The sequence below is a fragment of the Grampus griseus genome (genome assembly GCF_964374135.1).
Source record: "Grampus griseus genome assembly, chromosome: 2".
Classification (NCBI taxonomy): domain Eukaryota; kingdom Metazoa; phylum Chordata; class Mammalia; order Artiodactyla; family Delphinidae; genus Grampus; species Grampus griseus.
Genome location: NC_139018.1, coordinates 139,488,557 through 139,509,780, shown reverse-complemented (window position 1 = coordinate 139,509,780; position 21,224 = coordinate 139,488,557). Strand labels below are relative to the sequence as shown.

General features: G+C 39.3%; 1 protein-coding gene across 1 annotated transcript in view; it reads left to right on the top strand.

Annotated features, from left to right (window-relative positions):
• The window catches only part of AP3S2 (adaptor related protein complex 3 subunit sigma 2), a 60,165-nt gene that overhangs the window by 14,548 nt on the left and 24,393 nt on the right, over positions 1 to 21,224 (top strand). Inside the window, exon 4 of the mRNA XM_082647163.1 lies at positions 13,496 to 13,567. Coding sequence (XP_082503289.1) covers positions 13,496 to 13,567 — 72 coding nt within the window. The remainder of the gene's footprint in view (positions 1 to 13,495; positions 13,568 to 21,224) is intronic.

Here is a 21,224-nt window from a genome sequence, read left to right as displayed (position 1 = left end):
ATCAGTTCGTCAAAATTGAATTTCCTATTTTTTGTGAAAACAGCTAGGAAATTCATAATTAAAGAAATTTCACTTACAGTAGTGACAAAGGATATTTAGTGTTTAGAAATTAACTTAGTATGGAATACTTGATATTGATTCCAATAAAATTATAAAATCTTTGTTTATTTATTTATTTATTTGGCTGCATTGGGTCTTAGTTGCAGCACGTGGGATCTTTAGTTGGTGCATGTGGGATCTAGTTTCCTGACCAGTCATCGAACCCAGGCCCCCTGCATTGGGAGCATGGAGTCTTAGCCACTGGACCACCAGCGAAGTCCCTACAATTGTAAAATTTTAAAGGAAAAACATAAAGGAATACTTGAAATCAGTGGAGCTATAAGCCCCTTATTGGGAAGAGTTGAGCAAAGATGACAGTAGTAATCAATAGATTAAATGGGGAACCAAGTATAAATCCAGAAGATCTTTTTTTTAAAAAATTTTTTTTTGGCCATGCCACATGGCATGCAGGATCTTAGTTCCCCAACCAGGGATCCAACCCGTGCCCCCTCCAGTGGAAGCACGGAGTCTCAACCACTGGACTGCCAGGGAAGTCCCAATCCAGGAGATTGTATAGAACTTGGTAAAGAGAAAGTTTATGAGGAAAAGTGAATGGCCAAGAAATGCAGAAGTATGTTCTGAGGGAAGAAGGGCAGTAATGAGTGACTGGCTTCACTAGGCTTCAGAATATATAATGGTTGCAGATGAAATTATTATCTACCTAGAAATTCCAAAACAATCAACTGGAAAACAATTAGAATGAGCAATATAGTTCAGTAAGGGACTGGATACAAGTTTAATGTATAAAAACTAATAGCTTTCCCTTAGCAATAATAAGTTAGAAAATATAATATTTAAAAGGGGCCCATTCACAGTAGGAAAACCTTCCTTAAGATACCCAAGAATAAATGTAAAAAATGTGTAAGATCTATATGAAGAAAACTTTAAAATTCTACTGAAAATATGATAAAAGAGCAAAATAAATGAATAAAACATATGCTTTGCCTGTGGAAAAAACTTTTAAAACTGTCAGTACAGTTGACCCTTGAACAACACAGGGGTTAGAAGTGCTGACCCACCGTGCTGTCGAAAATCCCTATATAATTTATAGTATACCCAGTATACAGTATACCCAGTTCCTCCGTGTACACGGTTCCTCCATATCCGTGGTTCTGCGTCTTCAGATTCAACCAACTGGGGATTGTATAGTACTATAGTGTTTACTATTGAAAAAAATCTGAGTGTAAGTGGACCTGCACTGTTCAAACCTGTGTTGGTCAAGTGTCAGCTGTACTTCCAGCTTATAAATTACTGAAAACCCAATCAGAATCCCAATAAGATTATTGCTGTTTTTTAAATAATTTTTATTGTGAAACGTATATACAAAAACTACGGAAAACATGCCTATGCAGTTTGAGGAATGCCAATAAAATGAAACTCTCACCCAGATTAAGAAATAGTACATTGCTAGTACCTCAAAGCCCCCGTATGTCCCTCCTCAGTTCCGTCTCCCTTGTTCATTGCATCCTTCTTCAGACTTTTTAAAGACTTTATTTATTTATTTTCCTTCTTTTATTTTTCTTTTTTTTTGGCTGTGTTGGGTCTTCATTGCGGCTCACGGGCTTCTCTCTACTTGTGGTGTGTGGGTTTTCTCTCTCTAGTTTTGGCGTGTGGGCTCCAGAGTGAGTGGGCTTTGTAGTTTTTGCAGCACGTGGGTTCTCTCGTTGAGGCACTCGAGCTCAGTAGTTGTGGCACATGGGTTTGGTTGCCCCATAGCATGTGGGATCTTAGTTCCCCAACCAGGGATCGAACCTGCATCCCTTGCATTGCAAGGTGGATTCTTTACCACTGGACTACCAGGGAAGTCCCTTTCTTCAGACTTTTAAGTTGATCATTGCTTTGCTTCTCTTTATAGTTTTATCATGTGATGTATATTCCCTAAATGATACTTTGTTAGTTTGGAAAAACTGAGTGTAAGTAGTTGTGTAAGGAAAGGATAATTTGCCACTACTAGATGAAAGCTCCCGCAAGAAGATAAGCTGAACAGTGTCACCATCTGACTTCAGTATCCCTGAGGGTTTTACAAGAGGCCTTTCTGAGGAAGTCTGAGGGCAAGCTCATGTGAGTGATTCTGGGGAAACTTAGAGCTCACCGTAGTTGGGGCATTAGCCTTTGGCTGTCTTGGAGGAACATGGACAGGAGGAATGGACCACTGTGCATTTTCTGCTTCTCACCTTTTCATAACCTCTGTATTTCAAGAGTAAATCAAAGCAGAACATTTCAATGGGGGATGGGTAAAATGAGTATTCTCAGCTGATCCAGGTGGCAGAGCAGTAGAACAGATACTAGATGGTTTAATTGTTTCCATTTTCCTTTTTTTTATTAGTTTGATTGTTTTCATTTTCCTTTTTTTAAATTAACCCAAATATAACTGCTGTAAGTCTTTATGCAAACTGTTGTGTCTCTTCACACCCCAATGAAATTCCTGGGTCAAGGGATTAATATTTCTAATTATAATTCATGTTGCTAGATAGATATTCGGGAAGGTTATATTAATTTATAATGCTTCCTGAAGTATATGAGTTTATGTTTCTTCCTAACTCCAGCATTGAAATACGTCATTTTTAATTTCTACTTGGAGGTGAGTGGTACCTCAGAAATGTCTGAATTTTTATTTTTATTAATCATGCCAACTTTTCCCATGTGTGAATTTATTATTTATTATTATTATTTTTTTTGCGGTACATGGGCCTCTCACTGTTGTGGGCTGTTCCGTTGCGGAGCACAGGTTCCAGACGCACAGGCTCAGCAGCCATGGTTCACGGGCCTAGCTGCTCCGTGGCATGTGGCATCTTCCTGGACCGGGGCACGAACCCGTGTCCCCTGCATCGGCAGGCGGACTCTCAACCACTGCGCCACCAGGGAACCCCCCATGTGTGAATTTACAATGTTCTTTTTCATGTAAACCTTTTGTAATATAATTGAAACATTTGTCCAGTTAAGTCTAGTTCCTGGTTTATAATATTGTATTTCATCTATTGTAAGATACACATTTTTTTCACACTTTAATAACTAACATGAGGATGTATATTACAGTAGATGATATCTTACAGTTACAATTGACAGCATTTTTTTCTTTGTTAATACAAAAATAATGGTTTGTCTTATAGTCAATGAAAAAGTAATTCTTTGTATATTTTTGTTTATTTTAAAACTAACTTTTTTCTAAACGATTCTATTAAATGTGAATAATCCATTTATACCTCCCCTTGTTGAAGAAACCTTAATGTATAATATGTTAAGTTTAGAGTAAAATCCAAACTCCCTATCACAACCTGCAAGGCCCGTCATGGTCTGGCTCCTTTGTCTCTCTCTGTCCGATCTCACCATATACACTGTCACCTTCACTGTAGCCATTCCAGCCGCCTTTCTGCTCCTCAGGTCCAAGTACATTTTTGCTTCAGGGCCTTTGCACCTGTTCTATCCACGGGAGTGATTTTTCCCAGGTGTTTCCCTCTTCAGCTCTTTAAAAGACTGGCTTCTTCATTCATGACTCAGCTCAAATGTTAATCCTCAGAGAGACTTTCTTGACACTCTGTTTGAAGTAACCCCCATCACATCATCCTATTTACTTCCTTCAGAGCATGTGTGACAATGGAAAAGATCTTGTTTATCTGCCTCATTCTTCTCACACCCAGAACATAACCCAGACAAGAATGTGACTTGCTGACTGAGGTATCCCCAGAGTACACCCGTGTATGCCTAGTGCACAGTAATCACTCGCTATTTAGTGTTTACTCTTCACTTTGTTCCACTGAGTTATGTTTCTCTTTGTGTTAATTTTGCACTGTTTTACTTGTTGTTAATATAGGTTCATATCCCAGTAAGACCGGTTATTCCCCTTGGGTGCGGTTCTTTTTCAGAATATTCTCCAATAGTTATAACCATTTATTCATCCTTATACATTTTTGAATAATTTGTAAAGGTCCCAAAAGTCCCTGTTGGATTTTAATTAGAAGTGAATTTAAAGTCGCATTTCCTTGCATTTATTCATTCCTTTCAAATCTTACAGTACAGTTTTGTTTTGTTTTTCAGAAAAGGTCCTAATATCCCATGGTTTATTCTGGAGTTTTAGGATATTAAGCTTTTTTTTTTTTTTGCGGTACGCAGGCCTCTCACTGTTGTGGCCTCTCCCGTTGCGGAGCACAGGCTCCGGACGCGCAGGCTCAGCGGCCATGGCTCACTGGCCCAGCCACTCAGCAGCATGTGGGATCCTCCCGGACCGGGGCACGAACCCATGTCTCCGGCATCAGCAGGTGGACTCCCAACCACTGCGCCACCAGGGAAGCCCAGGATATTAAGCTTTTATTCATCATTATATTCACAAATATTTCTTTACCATTATACAGCCGTCCCTCTAATTCTTACTTTACGCTCTTCATTATTTGCACTTCAGCATAGTTGAAACTATCCACTTTATGTTTATCTCCTCTACTTCTTCACTAGTCATAAGTTTATCTTCCAATTGGGACAAAATTCCAAATCATTTGTTTTCAATTAAAAAATGTTTTAATAAGTTTTTAGCACAAAGATTATTTAAATCTTTTTAACACACACAAGATTTATTTCAGTATATTCTGAGATATGGAACTGAGTTTCTTTTTCTCTGTATCATGTTCCAGTTTCTTCAAATTATTCAGTCTCCCATTGTTTTGCTACTTCTAGTTTAACTTAAATTTCTGTATAAATGTAGGCCCCTTTTTGGAATTTCAAGTACATTGTTTTGGGTTTTTTAAATTATACAAGTAGTACCTGGATATATTCTTTTTATTTAAAAAAGTAAGGTTTTTTTTTTTAAAACAGTTTTATTGGGATATAATTCACATACCATACAGTTTATCCATTTGAAGTGTGTAATTGAGTGGATTTTAGTATATTCACAGAGTTGTATAGCCATCATCACAACCAACTTTAGAACATTTTCATCACCCCAAAAAGAAACCTCTTACTCATTATAGTCACTTCCCATTTCCCTCCAACTGCCTCCTAACTCCAGCCCTAGGCAACCATTAATTTACTTCCTGTATCTATAGTTTTGCCTATTATGGACATTTCATAAAAATAGATTTGTATAATATGTGGTCCTTCTGGACCACAGAAGGACCACAGAAGACTGGCTTCTTTAGCATAATAGTTTCAATATCCATCTATTGTTGTAGCATGTATCAGTATTCCATTCCCTTAGCATGTATCAGTATTCCATTCCTTTTTTTTTTATTATTAATTTTTATTGGAGTATAGTTGATTTACAATGTTGTGTTAGTTTCTGCTGTACAGCAAAGTGAATCAGTTATACATATACATATTATCTACTCTTTAGATTCTTTTCCCATATAGGTCATTAAATATATTAAGTAAATATATTAAGTATAATGGAGAAGTCCTCCCCCTTAGCATTCATTCCCCTCTCATATACCACTCCTCTTTCTAGAGGTAGCCACTATTAAGCCTTTTAATGCATGTACACACACAGACACAGACACACATGTCACATACATTATTTAATTTTTAAGTAAAAAGTAATCTCACTACATACATAGTTCCGCAACTTGCTTTTTTAATCACTTAGAAGTCTTGGCGCTTTTTCCACTTCATATATGCTTTTTAGTGATGCATGATTTTCCACAATATTAATATATCATAGTCTTTTATTTATAATCTTTTATTCAGTACCCTACCTGTGGGCATTCAGGTTTCTCCCAGTTTCTTCCTATTGCAAATTATTGTGCAATGATATCCTTGCACATGCATCTGTATGCACGTGTGTTAGTTTCTTTAGGATAGATTCCTAAAATTGGAATTGCTGCTTTAATTAAAGATGTGTGCTTTTTAAATTGTTAGATAGTGCCTAATTGCCTCTCCCCAAAGTCCTATTTCCCCATAACCTTACCAGCTTTAAATATTAAGGATATTTTCAAATGTTTGCCGTCTTATGGGTGAAAAAATAGAAATTTGTTGTTTTCCCTAGCATGCTTGAATACTAGTGAGGCCACATATCTTTTACTGTTTACCAGTCATTTTGTATTTGAAAATGTCTGACCATAGCATTTGTCCACTTTTCTAATGGCTCATTTGTTTTTGTTTTTTTAAATCTATTTATTTATTTATTTATTTTTAAATTTTTTGGCTGCATTGGGTCTTTGTTGCTGTGCGCGGCCTTTCTCTAGTTGCGGCGAGCAGGGGCTACTCTTCGTTGTGGTGTGTGGGCTTCCCATTGCGGTGGCTTCTCTTGTTGTGGAGCATGGGCTCTAGGCACGTGGGCTCAGTAATTGTGACGCGCAGGCTCAGTAGTTGTGGCGCACGGACTTAGTTGCTCCATGGCATGTGGGATCTTCAGTTGTAGCGCATGGGCTCAGTTGTTCCATGGCATGTGCGATCTTCCCGGACCAGGGCTCAAACCAGTATCCCCTGCATTGGCAGGCAGATTCTTAACCACTGCGCCACCAGGGAAGTCTGGCTCATTTGTTTTATTCATTTGTAAGCGTTTGTTTTTTTCCTAACTTTATGGATACTAATCCTTTTCTGTTATATTTATTGCAGATATTTTCTCCTAGTCCATTTGTCTTTTAACTTTATATAGTTAGGTTTGCTTGTCTTTCTTCTTGTAGCTTGAAGGTATATAAAAATATTCTCCAGTATTGCCATTGCTTTTTTTTTTCTTTTGAGAAAACCATTTTTATTATTATCGCCACCCAGCTTATTTGTGCTTGATTATGTAGCACATTGGCCAGATTGTCTAAAGAAATCTACATAACATTTCTTTCATGTTTCAAGAGATGAAAATAACTGTAAAAAGTTAACAAAGGTACACAAGACAGTGGATGCAAAAAAATTTGTGTGAGATTTTATCCCATGTGCAGCTTTTATATATTTGAAAAGTAGAATTCATGAGCTAAAAAATATTGTCCTATCAAGTTTGTTTTTTAAAATTTTATTTATTTTTGGCTGCGCGGGGTCTTCGTTGCTGCGCGTGGGCTTTCTCTAGTTGTGGTGAGCAGGGACTACTCTTTGTTGCTGTGCGCGTGCTTCTCGTTGCGGAGCACGGGCTCTAGGTGTGCAGGATTCAGTAGTTGAAGCACGCAGGCTTGGTAGTTGTGGCATGTGGGCTCAGTAGTTGTGACATGTGGGCTCTAGGGCACGCGGGCTTCAGTAGTTGTGGTGCGCAGGCTCAGTAGTTGTGGCTTGCAGACGCTAGAGCGCAGGCTCAGTAGCTGTGGTGCAAGGGCTTAGTTGCTCCATGGCATGTGGGATCTTCCCGGACCAGGGATCAAACCCATGTCCCCGGCATTGGCAGTTGGATTCTTAACCACTGCACCACCAGGGAAGTCCCCGCCTATCAAGTTTGATAGAAGTAGATTTAACCTGATTACAACACTAACACCAGTATCATTGATTTAATAGTTACAAAAAATGATGTTTTTCTTTTTTCCCCCAGCTTTATCAAGGTATAATTGATGTATAACACATAACATTGTGTAAAGTTAAGATGTATAGTGTATTGACTTGATATACTTATATATTGCAAAATGATTACCACCATATCAAGCTAACATCTTTTATCATGTCACAAAATTATCATTTCTTTTTTGTGGTAAAAATCATTTTTCAATATACTAAAGTCAGCATGACATCCATGCAAATTAGAATGCTAGCTGTTTGGTGCACAAGGACCTGACTTCAGAACAAGAACTCTGTAAGTCCCATACTTTTTTTTTTTTTGGCCGCGCCTTGTAGCATGCGGGATCTTAGTTCCCCAACCAGGGATCAAACCCATGCCCACTACAGTGGAAGCATGGAGTCTTAACCACTGGACCACCAGGGAAGTCCCTCCCATACTTTAAATGTGTGATCTTTTTCAACCTGTATCCATTCCTCGCGTTGAAGAGGGAGACCCAATCCTACTCCTCTTTGTGTATGAGTTTATGATCTTTTCATACTGAGCATCTAGATTTCCACATAGTACTTCCTGTTGCTTCAGAGTCTTGTAACTTTCTTCATCAGCTGAACTATATCCAGTGTTTTCCTTTTTATTTCTGTTCAGCGAATTTCATTGGAGTCACAGCTGCTGTGTTATAATAGCTAAATGTGGCTATTCTGATCTCTGCCAAAGGTTTAGCTTGTGGGGCTGCCCTTTGAGCCTCTGTAGCTACCTGAGGAGTTACTTGTGTTCTTGATGGCAACAGGGCAGCAACATTGAGAACAGAATCTCCAGTAGCTGCAGCTGTTTCTTCTTGTTTTTGTTTTTACACCATTTCCTTTTCTTGTAATTTGTCTGCCCTTTCCAACCTTGTAGGATCAAGACCTTTTCCATTCCTTGCTTCTACTAAGGTGATGCCTTTTATGAGACTTAGATGTTGAATGACTTTTGCCTCTTGGTGACTTTCATTCTTTGTATTTGTGTCTGTTCTCACCATTTGCAGATGAATTTAGTTGCTCTTTTCCTTTGTGAGAAGAATGTTCCTTGTCATTTTATTCCCCAGATTTGTTTCTTAATTTAGTTTTAGATTCATGTCATGTTATTTTGCCATCTGAGTCTGTAGCACCTTCGTTTCAGTCCCTTCATGCATTAGCATGCTGTTTGCTTATTATGTTCTGGCTCCTGCGGTTTCTTCCTACATTATGTGACTTTTGTTTCCTTTCTCTTGACCTTGATTATGATCTTGAATAATGATGTTTTGAGAAAGCTTTAGGAGAAACAGATACATCTGACTGTTCATTTTGATCTCTATCTGGGGATGTCTTTTCTGGAGCTGTTCCATCTTATTCTGGATCACTAGCCTACTGAGAACCCAATTGTTATGGACTAAATTGTGTCCCCCCAAAATTTGTATGTTGAAGCCTTTAACCCCCGATGTGACTGTATTTGGAGACGGGGCCTTTAAGGAAGTAAGTTAAACTAGGCCTAAGGGTGGGATTCTGATCTCATGCAGCTGGTGTTCTTATAATTATGAAGAGGAAGAGACACCAGAGATCTCTTTCTTTCCACATGCACAAACCAAGGAGAGGCCATTCAAGGACACAGGGAGAAGGCAGCTGTCTGCAAGCCAGGAGGAGAAACTGCTCCTGCCAAACCTTGATCTAGGACTTCTAACCTCCAACACTGTGAGAAAATGTCTGTTGTTTAAGCCACACAGACTTAGTTACTACCATGTGGTATTTTGTTGTGGCAGCCCAAGCAGACTAATACACCAATCTTTTTTTTTTTTTTTTTTGCGGTACGTGGGCCTCTCACTGCTGGGGCCTCTCCTGTTGCGGAGCACAGGCTCTGGACGCACAGGCTCAGCGGCCATGGCTCATGGGCCCAGCCGCTCTGCGGCATGTGGGATCTTCCCGGACCAGGACACGAACCCGTGTCCCCTGCATCGGCAGGCGGACTCTCAACCACTGCGCCACCAGGGAAGCCCCTAATACACCAATCTTAATTTCATTAACCCTCTTTAATGAAAACAGCCCCTTGGCACAGTGCTGCTGAGAAATATGGGCTGCTTCTCCTCACGTGTCCTGGTGCTAGGCAGCATCTCCACTTGCTGCTTTGAACAGTGTCAGCTAACCAGAAGCATCCCACAGAATGACTAAATCATTTCCAAGAGAGACCCAGATGGCATAAAATGGATCTGCCATTGCTTTGTTAGTTTTTTTTGTTTTTTTTACATTTAGCTCAATATCTTTAAGGTATTTATATATCTGTATTGAGATAGGTACTATATATATATATTTTTTTTGCGGTACGCGGGCCTCTCACTGTTGTGGCCTCTCCCGTTGTGGAGCACAGGCTCCGGACGCGCAGGCTCAGCGGCCATGGCTCATGGGCCCAGCTGCTCCGCGGCATGTGGGACCTTCCCGGACCGGGACACGAACCTGTGTCCCCTGAATCGGCAGGTCGGCTTTCAACCACTGCACTACCAGGGAAGCCCAGGTACAATATTTTTTACCCCAAAGGATAGCCATTTGTCCTGACACTATTTATTGTCTAGATCATCTTTTTCCCATCAGTTTTCCCATCTTTATCAAAAATTGTATTTTCTTGGCATGGGAGGCTCCATGCAAAATGAAGTGCCTCTACTCCCAGACCTACCAGGGCAGGGCAGAGGAGGGGACATCTGCAATAGAGGGAGAGGAAGAGGATTTGGTGGTGCCAACCATTGGAGGCTACATGAATGCTGGCACCCGGTATGGGAGCTACAGATATGGAGGCAACTTGGTGACAGCAGGCTATAGTGACTTTTTCACAGACTGCTACAGCTGTCGTGATTCTGGGTCTTCCTAGAGCATGTAAAAGTATTCTGCACAAAATCAACTTTCTACTTCAATTTTCTCAAACTTCAAAACCCAAAGTGTCTGTGCTGTGTCCCTGTGCTTCACTGGTTTTGTCAACTGTGACTTTTTGGTGAAACTTATCTGAAATTCATAGCCTGTAGAATTTAAGACAATGGCAGTTTTTAATCATGCCTTGTCTTTGAACTTGATCTATTGACATTCACAATAAGTGGAAAACAATTTTCAGAGAATGCATTTTTGCTCAGACTTGCACAGGATTCTAGAACCAGCGTTATTCAGCATTAAGGCAAAAGCCCACCTTTGCTTTTTATGGGAAGTATTACTTTATTTAAGAGACAGATGATGCATTTTAATCTACATCATTTTAATCTACATTACCTTAATTTACAGTAGGTTTTTTTTAATGAACTTTGACCTTTTAACAAATTTCCAACTCGTGTTTATGCCTTTGATAGTAATGAAAATGATTTATCCCATCCAGAAAAAAAAATTGTTTTCTTATAAACATGTATATGTTTCAGTATTTTATATTCTGTCCCACTGATCCATACTTTCATTTCTATCTTAGTATTACACTCCTTTAATTACCAAAGCTTTACAATGAATTTTGATACCTAGTAAGACCAGTCATTTCTTATTATCATTGTTTGTCCAAATGTTCTTGGTATTCTTTCACATTTTATTTTCTTAAGAATTTTAGATTTTGTCAGTTTCATGTTTTAAAAAGTCCTCTTGGGAGCTCCCACACTTCTAAGTTCATTTTCTTCCTTTAAAACTATAGAACATGAATTTTAAAAGAACATACATACCCACAAGGACAGAGAGAACAGGAGAGAAGACAGTAGCAAGGAATTGTTTGAAAGAAGGGAAGAGTATGAATGCCTGGTATTCACTTGGCTAGTCCAAGGAGGTCACACCCCAGGCCAGCAGTAGAGAAAGCTGACAGCCAACCTGCTACACACTGTGGAACCCTCAAAAGGCACAAAGCTAGCTGTACAGAGTCTCACTGTGGTGTGGGTGTGGAGTGGTCAAGGAAAGCTGAGAACCAGTTAGATCCCTGAGTCCTTTCTCCAATTCTAGACATAGTCGATGGTACAAGTCGGGGGGATTAAGTGAACATATGCCTTGTGAATGTTGTATACTAACTTTCCAACCCTTTTCCTGCCACTCAGCTCCCAAATTTCTGACAGCTAGTCTTTTACTCTTTAGGCAGGAGATTGTAAAATTCCTCTGGGAAATCTGACCAATCTAAGGAAAATGAAATTTAAAAGCCCAGGGCCGTGGTGGAGGGTAGGATTCCCAGCAAATAGCCATTATTACAGAGCTTCCAATCAGCCTTTAATTCTTATGAATAAAAAACAAGGATAATCAGACATCTGAGGAAAGGCTCTGACATGGAAAATGGAGACTAAAACCAACAGTAAAATTCAACTCATTTTAACAATAAAGCAAACAGCCCCCTATCTCTAAGCCACAGAGAAATAAAGGAAGACAAACAAAAATGGGCTCATAAACAGGAAACACAGAGCAGAATGATCTCTTAAAAATTAAAAACATGAGAGGAAAATGAGACAGAAAAGATAAGAAAATGGGAGGTCGAATACCCCAATATAAACAGCTCCAAAAAAAGAAAGATGAGGAATATGGAAGGGAGGAAATTCTCAACAAAATTATTTGATGAAATTTCCTCAAACTGAAGGACTTGAGTTGCCGGATTCTAAGGGCTCACTGCCCAGTACAGTGACTGAAAACCCATATTTATGTATGTTATCCTTACAGTGGATTTTCAGTCATTGTTAAAAATGTATAGGGTTATAAATAATGCTATTATGAAATTATTATATGTGTTTTTTGGCATACATTTGTATGCATTTCTTTTGAGTATGTACCTAGGAGTAGAATTGCTGGATCACAGAGTATTAGTAAATAATGTCAAATAGTTTTCCAGAGTGGTTGGAAGTATAGTTTCCATTTATATCAATTTGTACCCAGTCAAAAACAAAAAACTCAAATGTCTATAGGAGAATGGATAAATAAATTCAAGAATGAAATACTATACAGCAGTGAATATGTACAAGATTTTATGACATGCAACAACATGGAAGAATTCACAAACATTGTTGAGTGAAAGAAGCCAAACGAAAAGAGTACATGATGTGTGACGCCTTCTATGTAAATTCAAGGACAGGCAAAACTAAACTGTGATGGTAGGAGTCAGGATGGTGGTTACCTTTGGAGAGGATACGGTCTGAGGGGGCATGAAGGGGGCTTCTAGGGAACTGGTAGTGCTCCATTTCAATATTTGGATGGTGGTTACATGATATGCTCATTCTGAAAATTCATTAAGCTATACCCTTATAGCTTAATTATAAAGTATTTATAATATACAAATTATAAATTTGTATATAAATTTTCTGTTTAAATGTTATATTTAAAGTAAATTAAAATCGTAAGCATGTTAATTAAGTTGATTCATGGAAAAGTGTTTTGAAGTTAATGTTCATTGAAATTAGCAGGACAGAGCTATGTTAGCACCATGATAATGAAAAATGTTTTTATATGTATATGTGGAGGCTTGGGGAAAGGACATAGTATTATAAGTAGCTGTTACTTCGTTATTCTTTTTTTTTTTTTTTTTTTTCCAAAACATTTTTATTAACATTGGCTTCATAAAGTCAACTTTAGTTCCTTAAAGCTCTCAGGTCATATCTGATTCCATGCACATCATTCTCAAATATGACATTCCAGTCAAAGCCTTGATAATATAACCACCAATGTTTCCAATTGTGTCCTGTTACAAGGGGAACAGATTCTTATTGATCGTTATTCTTTTATATCAGCTGGCATCTTATAAAGGGGGAAAGAAAGCCTCATGTGTCTGCTGGTTGTATTGCTATACTGAAAACAAGATTGTCCTGTCCTCAATTGTCCCCTTCAAATTGGGATAAGTAGGGTGATCAGCTAGTGCTGGGAGGTTTGCGGTGGGTTTTTTTTTTGGGGGGGGGGCGGGGGTTTGAGATTTATCATAAGGTAAATAGTATCTTGACTGCCCCCTTTACTTTCAGATGTGACATTTATGAAGATGTGACTTGTGTATCTATTTCTCCTTGTTTCCTAGGTTTTTGTGGAGACTCTGGATAAGTGTTTCGAAAATGTTTGTGAATTGGATTTGATCTTCCATATGGATAAGGTAACCTTCTCTCCCAAACCAGGGTTACTAGGAAACTAAGAACTTTGGACATCTCTAGCCATCTGTACACCTTCATGTTCTTTCTTTTGGTTTTTTTACTCTAGGGATAGTCCTAGAACCTAAGTTATTAAACTTAATAACATAAGTTTAATAGTTTTGGGAGTATTTTGCTGAGATTTGTTACCAGTTTTAACACACACAGGATAATTACTGGGCCTATATTATGGTTCATGTTTTCACAGACGGACTTCTTGGTTTAGGGCAATGATGGCTACCAGGCCAATGGTGAGACAAATAGTTTTGTATTGATTTTGAAATGAGTTTCTCAGGCATAGTCCAGTGACAGTGAAGCTTTGAAATAAACACATCATGGTTTTGAACTTAGCTAGTAAAATGTACCCTTTTTCTAAAGAGTAATATAGTGACTAAGACATCAGTAACATAGTTTGAGGTCAGGTGATACTCTGTAGGGAAGCCTGCCAGGCAGAACTGAAGTGGTCCGAAGTACACGTTTTCAGTTTTGTGTTGCTACCATAACTGTGACATGGCTTATGTCCTCATGTGCCAAATTAAATATGGGAGATAGCCAGCAAGGGGATAGGAGCTGCCACATTTATTTTATCCAGCTGGGCACATGCTCTACCCAGTGCTGTTCATTGGTGGAGGTTGGTGCATCTTAGGTTTGCTTGGTCCTGGTTTTTCTTCCACTGATTATTGTCACAATGATCCATGGCCCTTAGAGGGAGATAATGATGTTTAGGAGACTACTACCCATTGCTATGCCGTGATCCTTTATTAATCTGTTTTCATCATGACGAGATAGGTTATTTTTAGATCCATCATTGCCATCTAGAGCACTTTCATTTTCCAGTAGGATCTTCAGTCTCAGTTAACTCTCCCAGGGTTCTCAGATAGCATTTTCTGGGCTAATGCAATGGGTGTTGGAATGGAGTACAGTTTTCTCTCTCAACATGTGGCTTGGCTGTGTGGCTCCCTGAGCAGCTTGGTGCAAGAGAATCACAGAACCCCATTCCTTTTATAGATACTTGACTTGGGGCTCCCTGATAGCCTCACAAGACTTCCGGGACTGACTGATACTTTTGAGGTGGTTACTCTCCCTTTTCATATGAAAGGACTTTAGAAACTTCAGAGACCTCTCAACCTCCTCTTTGCAGGCAATTAGAGTGGTTTTAGGCTTGTCAGTTGTTAAAGGTGCTGCTATCTGGTAATTTCTGTCAAGGAGAGCCATAGCTCTAGTTTCCTTCTGTACTAGTGGGGAAAAAAAGTTAAGACTTAAAGAGACTTGAGAATATGGAGGGAACAGAGGAATGCTTTCTATAGGCCCTATTATTATTTTAAAACAATTTTTTTAAAATTGTGAAATACAAGGTGTTAACCTTGGGGTTAACACCTGGTTTCAAAGTGGATTCCTTTGGGGATGCCACCTGTTGCTTACCAAGACATTCTCAGCTCATGGATTAAGGGATAGGCTTTGCTTGGGAATTCCCAAGCAAGAGAAGAGGAGGCACAGGTTTCCCATCCTCCCATTGTCACCATGGCAAGGTGTGTCAGGGCCTGTCTCTGGTAGAGTGGCTTCCCGCCCCCTTCTCCCAATGCCCTTTCTTTTTTTTTTTTAAAAGAAACTCTATATTCTTTTTTATTTAAATTTTTTTTTTATTTTTGGCTGCATCGGGTGTTCATTGCTGCACGTGGTCTTTCTCCAGTTGAGGCGAGCAGGGGCTACTCTTCGTTACAGTGTGCGGGCCTCTCATCACGGTGGCCTCTCCCGTTGAGGAGCACGGGCTCCAGGCACGCGGGCTTCAGTAGTTGTGGCGCATGGGCTTAGTTGCTCTGTGGCACGTGGGATCCTCCCAGACCAGGGCTCGAACCCGTGTCCCCTGCATTGGCAGGCAGACTCCCAACCACTGCACCACCAGGGAAGCCCTGCCCTCTGTATTTATCAGACAACTGCAGGAGCAGACTTACCAGTGAGGAGATAGACAAACTGCCTGGATACCAGGTAGTCTGTTATTTGGGTGCCAGCTGTCTCTAGAAGTTGTCTCAGGATGCCAGATGCCTAACACCTGAAAACTTGGGGGGCCTATAGGATGATACACCTGGAGGAGGCAGTTGCGGGTCCTATGGGAAGTTGAGCTTGGTCCTGTGCAATTTAGGGTCAATTTGTAAGTTACACATGCGCACATGCACACACACGCACACCTGTTGGGATTTTGATTGGAATTGCATTGAATCTATAAAACATTTCAGGAGAATTTACACTTTTACAATATCAAGTTTTATCCATGTTATGGTATAGCCATTTCTTCAGGTCTTCTTTGAGGTTTCTCAGTGAACTTTTACAATTTTTCCCATAGAGGTTTTACATATCTTTTATTAAATTTATTCCTAGATACCTGTTTTTTTATGTAATGATGTTTTAAATATTCATTTTTTGTTTATTGTTGCTATATAATATATCCATCACTTTATTTCTGCAAGTTGATGTTGAATTCAGAGATTGTGTTAAACACTTACTAATTCTGATATTTTATCTGTAAACATTTTGCCCATTTCTTTTCAATCCTGTAGCTTTCTTTCTGTTCCTTGCTTTACTGACTAGGAACTCCAGTGTAATGCTGAATAGAAGTGGTGATAGTGGGCATCTCATTTTGTTCATAATTTCAAAGCGAAGTCTTCATCTTGTCAGTATTTGCTGTATATATAGTATTTGAAGTATAGCAAGTTTTTGGGTAAATATTCTTTATCAAGTTAAAGGAAGTTTCTTCTTTTTCTAGTTGCAAAGAGTTTTTAGTCATGAAAGGGTGTTAAAATGTATCAAAAGCTTTTTCTCCATCTCCTGGGGTAATCATGATTTTTTGCCTTATCATTCTAATATTGTTCTTTAAATATTTGTGAGGATACCTGCTAAAGCAGTAAAGTAATTCCAGTCCCAACTATTTTATTGCACGTGTCTTTTAAAGGAAATAAAAGGCCATAAAAATATTGTTCTTTCTCATATGTCTTATCTTCACATGAGTTCTATGAAGTGTTTTGCTGCTGCTGCACATTTCTTTTACAGTTTATAGAACTGTTTATTTTTAGTTGCTCTATGATGTCAGGAAATTGCTGTCCATATCTCCTAAGGTTTTTGAAAAGTGACGATGCAAGGACCAAATCTCACTGTACTCGCCTGTAGAATGTCTAAAGGTGTCTTCCAACAGCGGACTTTCTTTCAGTGGGATTTCAAGCTTACCTTTGCCCTCATGTAGAGCAGTTGCTAATTCAGGCATATCTTCTATTGATAGTAGAAAATGGTCTTTTACTCATATAGGCAAAGGACCAGTCATAATACAGGAGGAATGTCACCTTGAACACAGTCCTTCTTAATTAGTCTCCACCTTAAGTCAGGAATTCCCATCAGGCGGTTACACTCTGCGTTGGGTTGTCATGGATAGCTGCCCCATTCCCCTAAGCAGTTGTGGCTGGAGTAGCAGGCCTGTGTAAGGTCCAGAAATGACTCAATTCCTGCTGCCCTGGCAGTTTTTTTCTAATCTTGAGATTTCTTTCTCAGCTTCTAAATTATTTTTGTCAATGTCCTCTTTTTATTACCGCTGCTCTCTTCACCTCTTCACTCACCCTTTCTTCCTGTCTTAAAGGAAGGTTTATTCCATTCCATTTCTAGAACTAAGTCCTCTTCCTATCTCTCCCTAATATGCAGCATAATCTCGGTTCTTCAACTCGTCTCCGAGGTGTCTTTATTTGCTCCTTCTCCTATAACTACAAATTTCGCCAGATTGTCCCAATCTCTTACAGAATACAGCTCTCCCCATGCTTCTAGTGCTCCTTTTAACTGTCGTTTCATTTCCATTTCATTTAAGGTAAACCTCCTCATGTGTGAGTGATTTATACCCAGTCTTGCATTTCTACTTCGTCTGTTCCTTTTCTGGAGCCTATAGCCTGGTTTTCACTTCTACCCCAAATTCACTGATTATTTCCTAATTCTATTTGCCAATCTTCACCTTCTTTAGTGTTTCTGCAGTATTTGATGCCGTTGATCATTCCATGAAGCACTGCCTTAATCCTTTTCCTACCTTTGTTTCTGTCACATAGAACCCTCCTGGTTCTCTTATTCTCTTCCCACCTTCTACCAGTAAATTATGATGTCAGTCATCTCTCACTTCACTCTTTTCCCTGTCCTGCTTCTATCTTAGATCTCATCTGTTTCTCATACTTAAACTATTATCCACTTAGGTAGTTCGTGAATTGGTATTTCTAGTCCTGATGTGTGGCCTGAGTCTTATTTTTCCCAACTGCTCGAAGACATTTCTTTCTCATTTCATTCTAGTATCTTGTTTCTTCTTGCCACTTCTTATCCGTAGCCAGATTCAGCACATGTCTCCTGAAAACTGTTTCTTCCCTTAGCTTCCCTTTTCCGGTGGTGCTACCAGTATTCTGTGTCATGTACACGCAAAACCTTTCCTCCTTCTTCCTTGCCCCCAACAGCCAGTCAGTCACTAAAACCTGTGCTTCTTTCCATAGAGTCCTTCTTATATCTTGTGTTTAGATTCACTAGTTATTGACATTGGTCACACTTGCTTTTATATCTCTCTAGATACATACTTTTTTCCTGAACCATTTGAGAGTTAGTTGCAGACATCATAACTTTTCAACCCTAAATACTTCAGCAGACCTCTCCTAAGAACAAAGACATTGTCTTATATAATATGTTGTGCATAATTCTCTAATATACTTAATTACAGTATAATTAATTATTAACCACAACATAACATTCAGGAAATTTAACATTAATATATACTGTTATCCAATATATAGTTCATATTTAATTTTCCCCATTTGACCCAGTAATGTCCTTTATATATATATAAATTTTATAATCCTAGTTTCAATTATGAGTCAAGGAGAGCCACTGTCTTCATTTATGGTGTCTCTTGATTTCAGTTGTGTCTGTTGGGTTTTCTAACCTTGTTTTCTCTTCATTCTTGTTGATCCTGCACACTGGAATTAGATTCATTTTCCAAAGCACCCTTTAGACTAGGTCCCTTGATCACAGACCTGTTTTGGTCCCCCATTATCAAGCTTTGACCCCCTGGCCAGGCATTCAAGGCTGTTCACAGTTTGTCCCTATTCTGTCTTGTCCTCACTTACCATTATTTCTAGCCAGATACCTTCTGCTCTAGCCAGAGTGGACCAGTCTTCATCTCTTTGTAATTCGTGCTTCAGAGCCTCTGCCTGAATTGCCTTTCAACATCTCTTTGTAATCCAGTCTGTCATTCAAGCTCAGCTCAAATCCTACCACCCTAAAGCTTGTCCTGGTTACCCTGGCCTGTCATCATCTCTGTGGACAATATGTAGTGCTATTTCTGACCTTATGTACCTTAGTTTATGTGAGTTTGTATGGTTTCCCTACTTGACTAGACTGTTCTTTTCTTTGTGTTTGCCCTTGTCTCCCTCCCTGGATCTAGCATGGCCCCTTTTACTGAGTGAGCTGTCTACAGGTGAGTGTCACTAAAGAGTTCTCACGTCTCTAGCCTCATAAGCTTCTTCATGATTTAAAATGCTGCAGGTTGGAATAAAGTTTGATTTCATAGGCTCTGGCATAGTCCTCAACTCTCCAGACTGTGCCATTTGGAGCTTATCTTGCCTGGGGCAGTTGGTTCCCTTCTGTTTTCAGAAATCCCCCAAACACAGCTCAATTTCATGGCTGAGGTGGGTATTGGTGTTGATTTTGGTGAATTGAGTTTTGTTCAAAGACAGTCACGTGAGTAGCCTAACATTCTGTTCTACCAGTGCCTCAACAGCAAAGCTGGATTTGGAACTCAATTGGGCTTTCAAGATTTGGTCATCAGAGTCATGGTTTAGTGCCTGTGTCAAGGGAATTCATCCAGCCTTTTTATAGATTTCAATCTGCAATGGGCTGTCTCAGGAAATTTGGAACGTATGCTTTGGGGCAGGTCTGAGCCCAAGAAACCCTGTAGTATGGAATTTAAATCTCTGCTAAGTATAAGCTGCTGAAATGGGAAAATGCTGAGGGCTCAAAATTGAAATGAACTGTTGAGACCTAAGATGAAAGGATCATAAATAAATGATGGTGCTTGTTAAGTGTCCCTTCTGGGAACAGAGGTTGTGATAAGAAAGCTCATTAATGCCCTCCACACCCCAGTGATGTTTGAAGCAGATACCCTGATTTCTGTTTCAGAGAATGGAGGAAGAGTAAAGGACACACGTTTTGTGTGTTTTTAGTGAGGAGGGAGGAGCTGTTTGGGCCTAAAAGAACAAGACATTCTGTTTGAGTTTTAGTTCTTGTGAAAGGTGATAGTTGGCATGTCTAACCGTCTCTGGCTACCTGTGTTTCTCTCTGAATGCTCCCGAGAAAGTGGAGGGGAGCCGAGGCCTGCCTTTTGTCCCATCGCGTTCCAAGCCCTTCTCTGCTGAGACTTGAGAAGAATTTTGTAGCAGAATATTTTTCAGAGGCCAGTATCTTATTCCCTCAGGACAGCTCAGAGATTAGCAATAATGATTTCTTAAATTTCTAACATTGCTATACTTTGTTTTAAAAAAAGGAAAGAAAAGCTCAGACTGCTCCAAACTATACGTAATATCTGCTACAGTATACACTCTCACTTTCCTTTGCGCTTGAACTTTGCACTGCTTCAATGTACAGTCTCATTGATTGCCACTTGAAATTACAGAGAACCTTTTTGGTTTGTTTAATCGTTCCTTATTACTGGTTTAGGGTATTAGGATGATACTGTACACAGAACAGCAAAATTTGACCTTTAGAGCTGTTTGTTATCCGGCCTTTTCAATAAAACCTAGTGTTTGTCAAGACTGTAGTGATAGCAAAGCTTATTACCAATGATGTTACTTGGTTGTGTTGCAGATAAAACAAATTGTGTATCACCTGGATTGCTGATGTGTAGGTGCCCTAAAAGGCTGGAATTGAGATTCACTTCTTGCTATTATTATTTATGATGCAAAAGAGGATTGGCCTGCTCTGAGATAAAAAACAGAATTTCTTGATCCCCAATTGAAAACCCTTTGCCAGACTTGGTGTTTGTATCAATCTAGGTAGACTAGGTAATAACATAACTCCAAATTTTCAGTAGCAGAAAGGTTAATTTCTCACTCAGGCTGTGTGGCCGTGGTGTGTGTCTGCTAACTATAGTCACTCGGGGGTCCAGGCTGATGGAAATCTTCATCAACGTGTACTTTTCCACCTGGGCGCTTAAAGTGTGTTGGCTCTTAAAGTGACGCATCCATTGCACTCACATTTCATTGGCCAAAAGCAAGTCACATGCTCTCACTTAAAGGCCTAGGAAAGTGCAGTCCTACAGTGTGCCCAAGATGGGGGAAAACCTGAAATAGTTTTGAATATTACTAATGACTACCACAGTTTTGTTTTGTTTTGTTTTCATTTATTTTCTTAGAGGCAAAACAAATCCGACGTATGCTTCAGTATCAATTTATAGGTGGAAACTTAGAAATTTTAGTATCAGAAAAATCGAGGAACACTTGTAAAAAGGAAACATGATTGAATCTTAGGAAAAGGCATCTCATGTAGCAGCTTTTCAGTTTCTCTAATGAAATACTTGGCATTTATGTCTTATATGCTTCCCATATGAATTTAAGGTGGTTT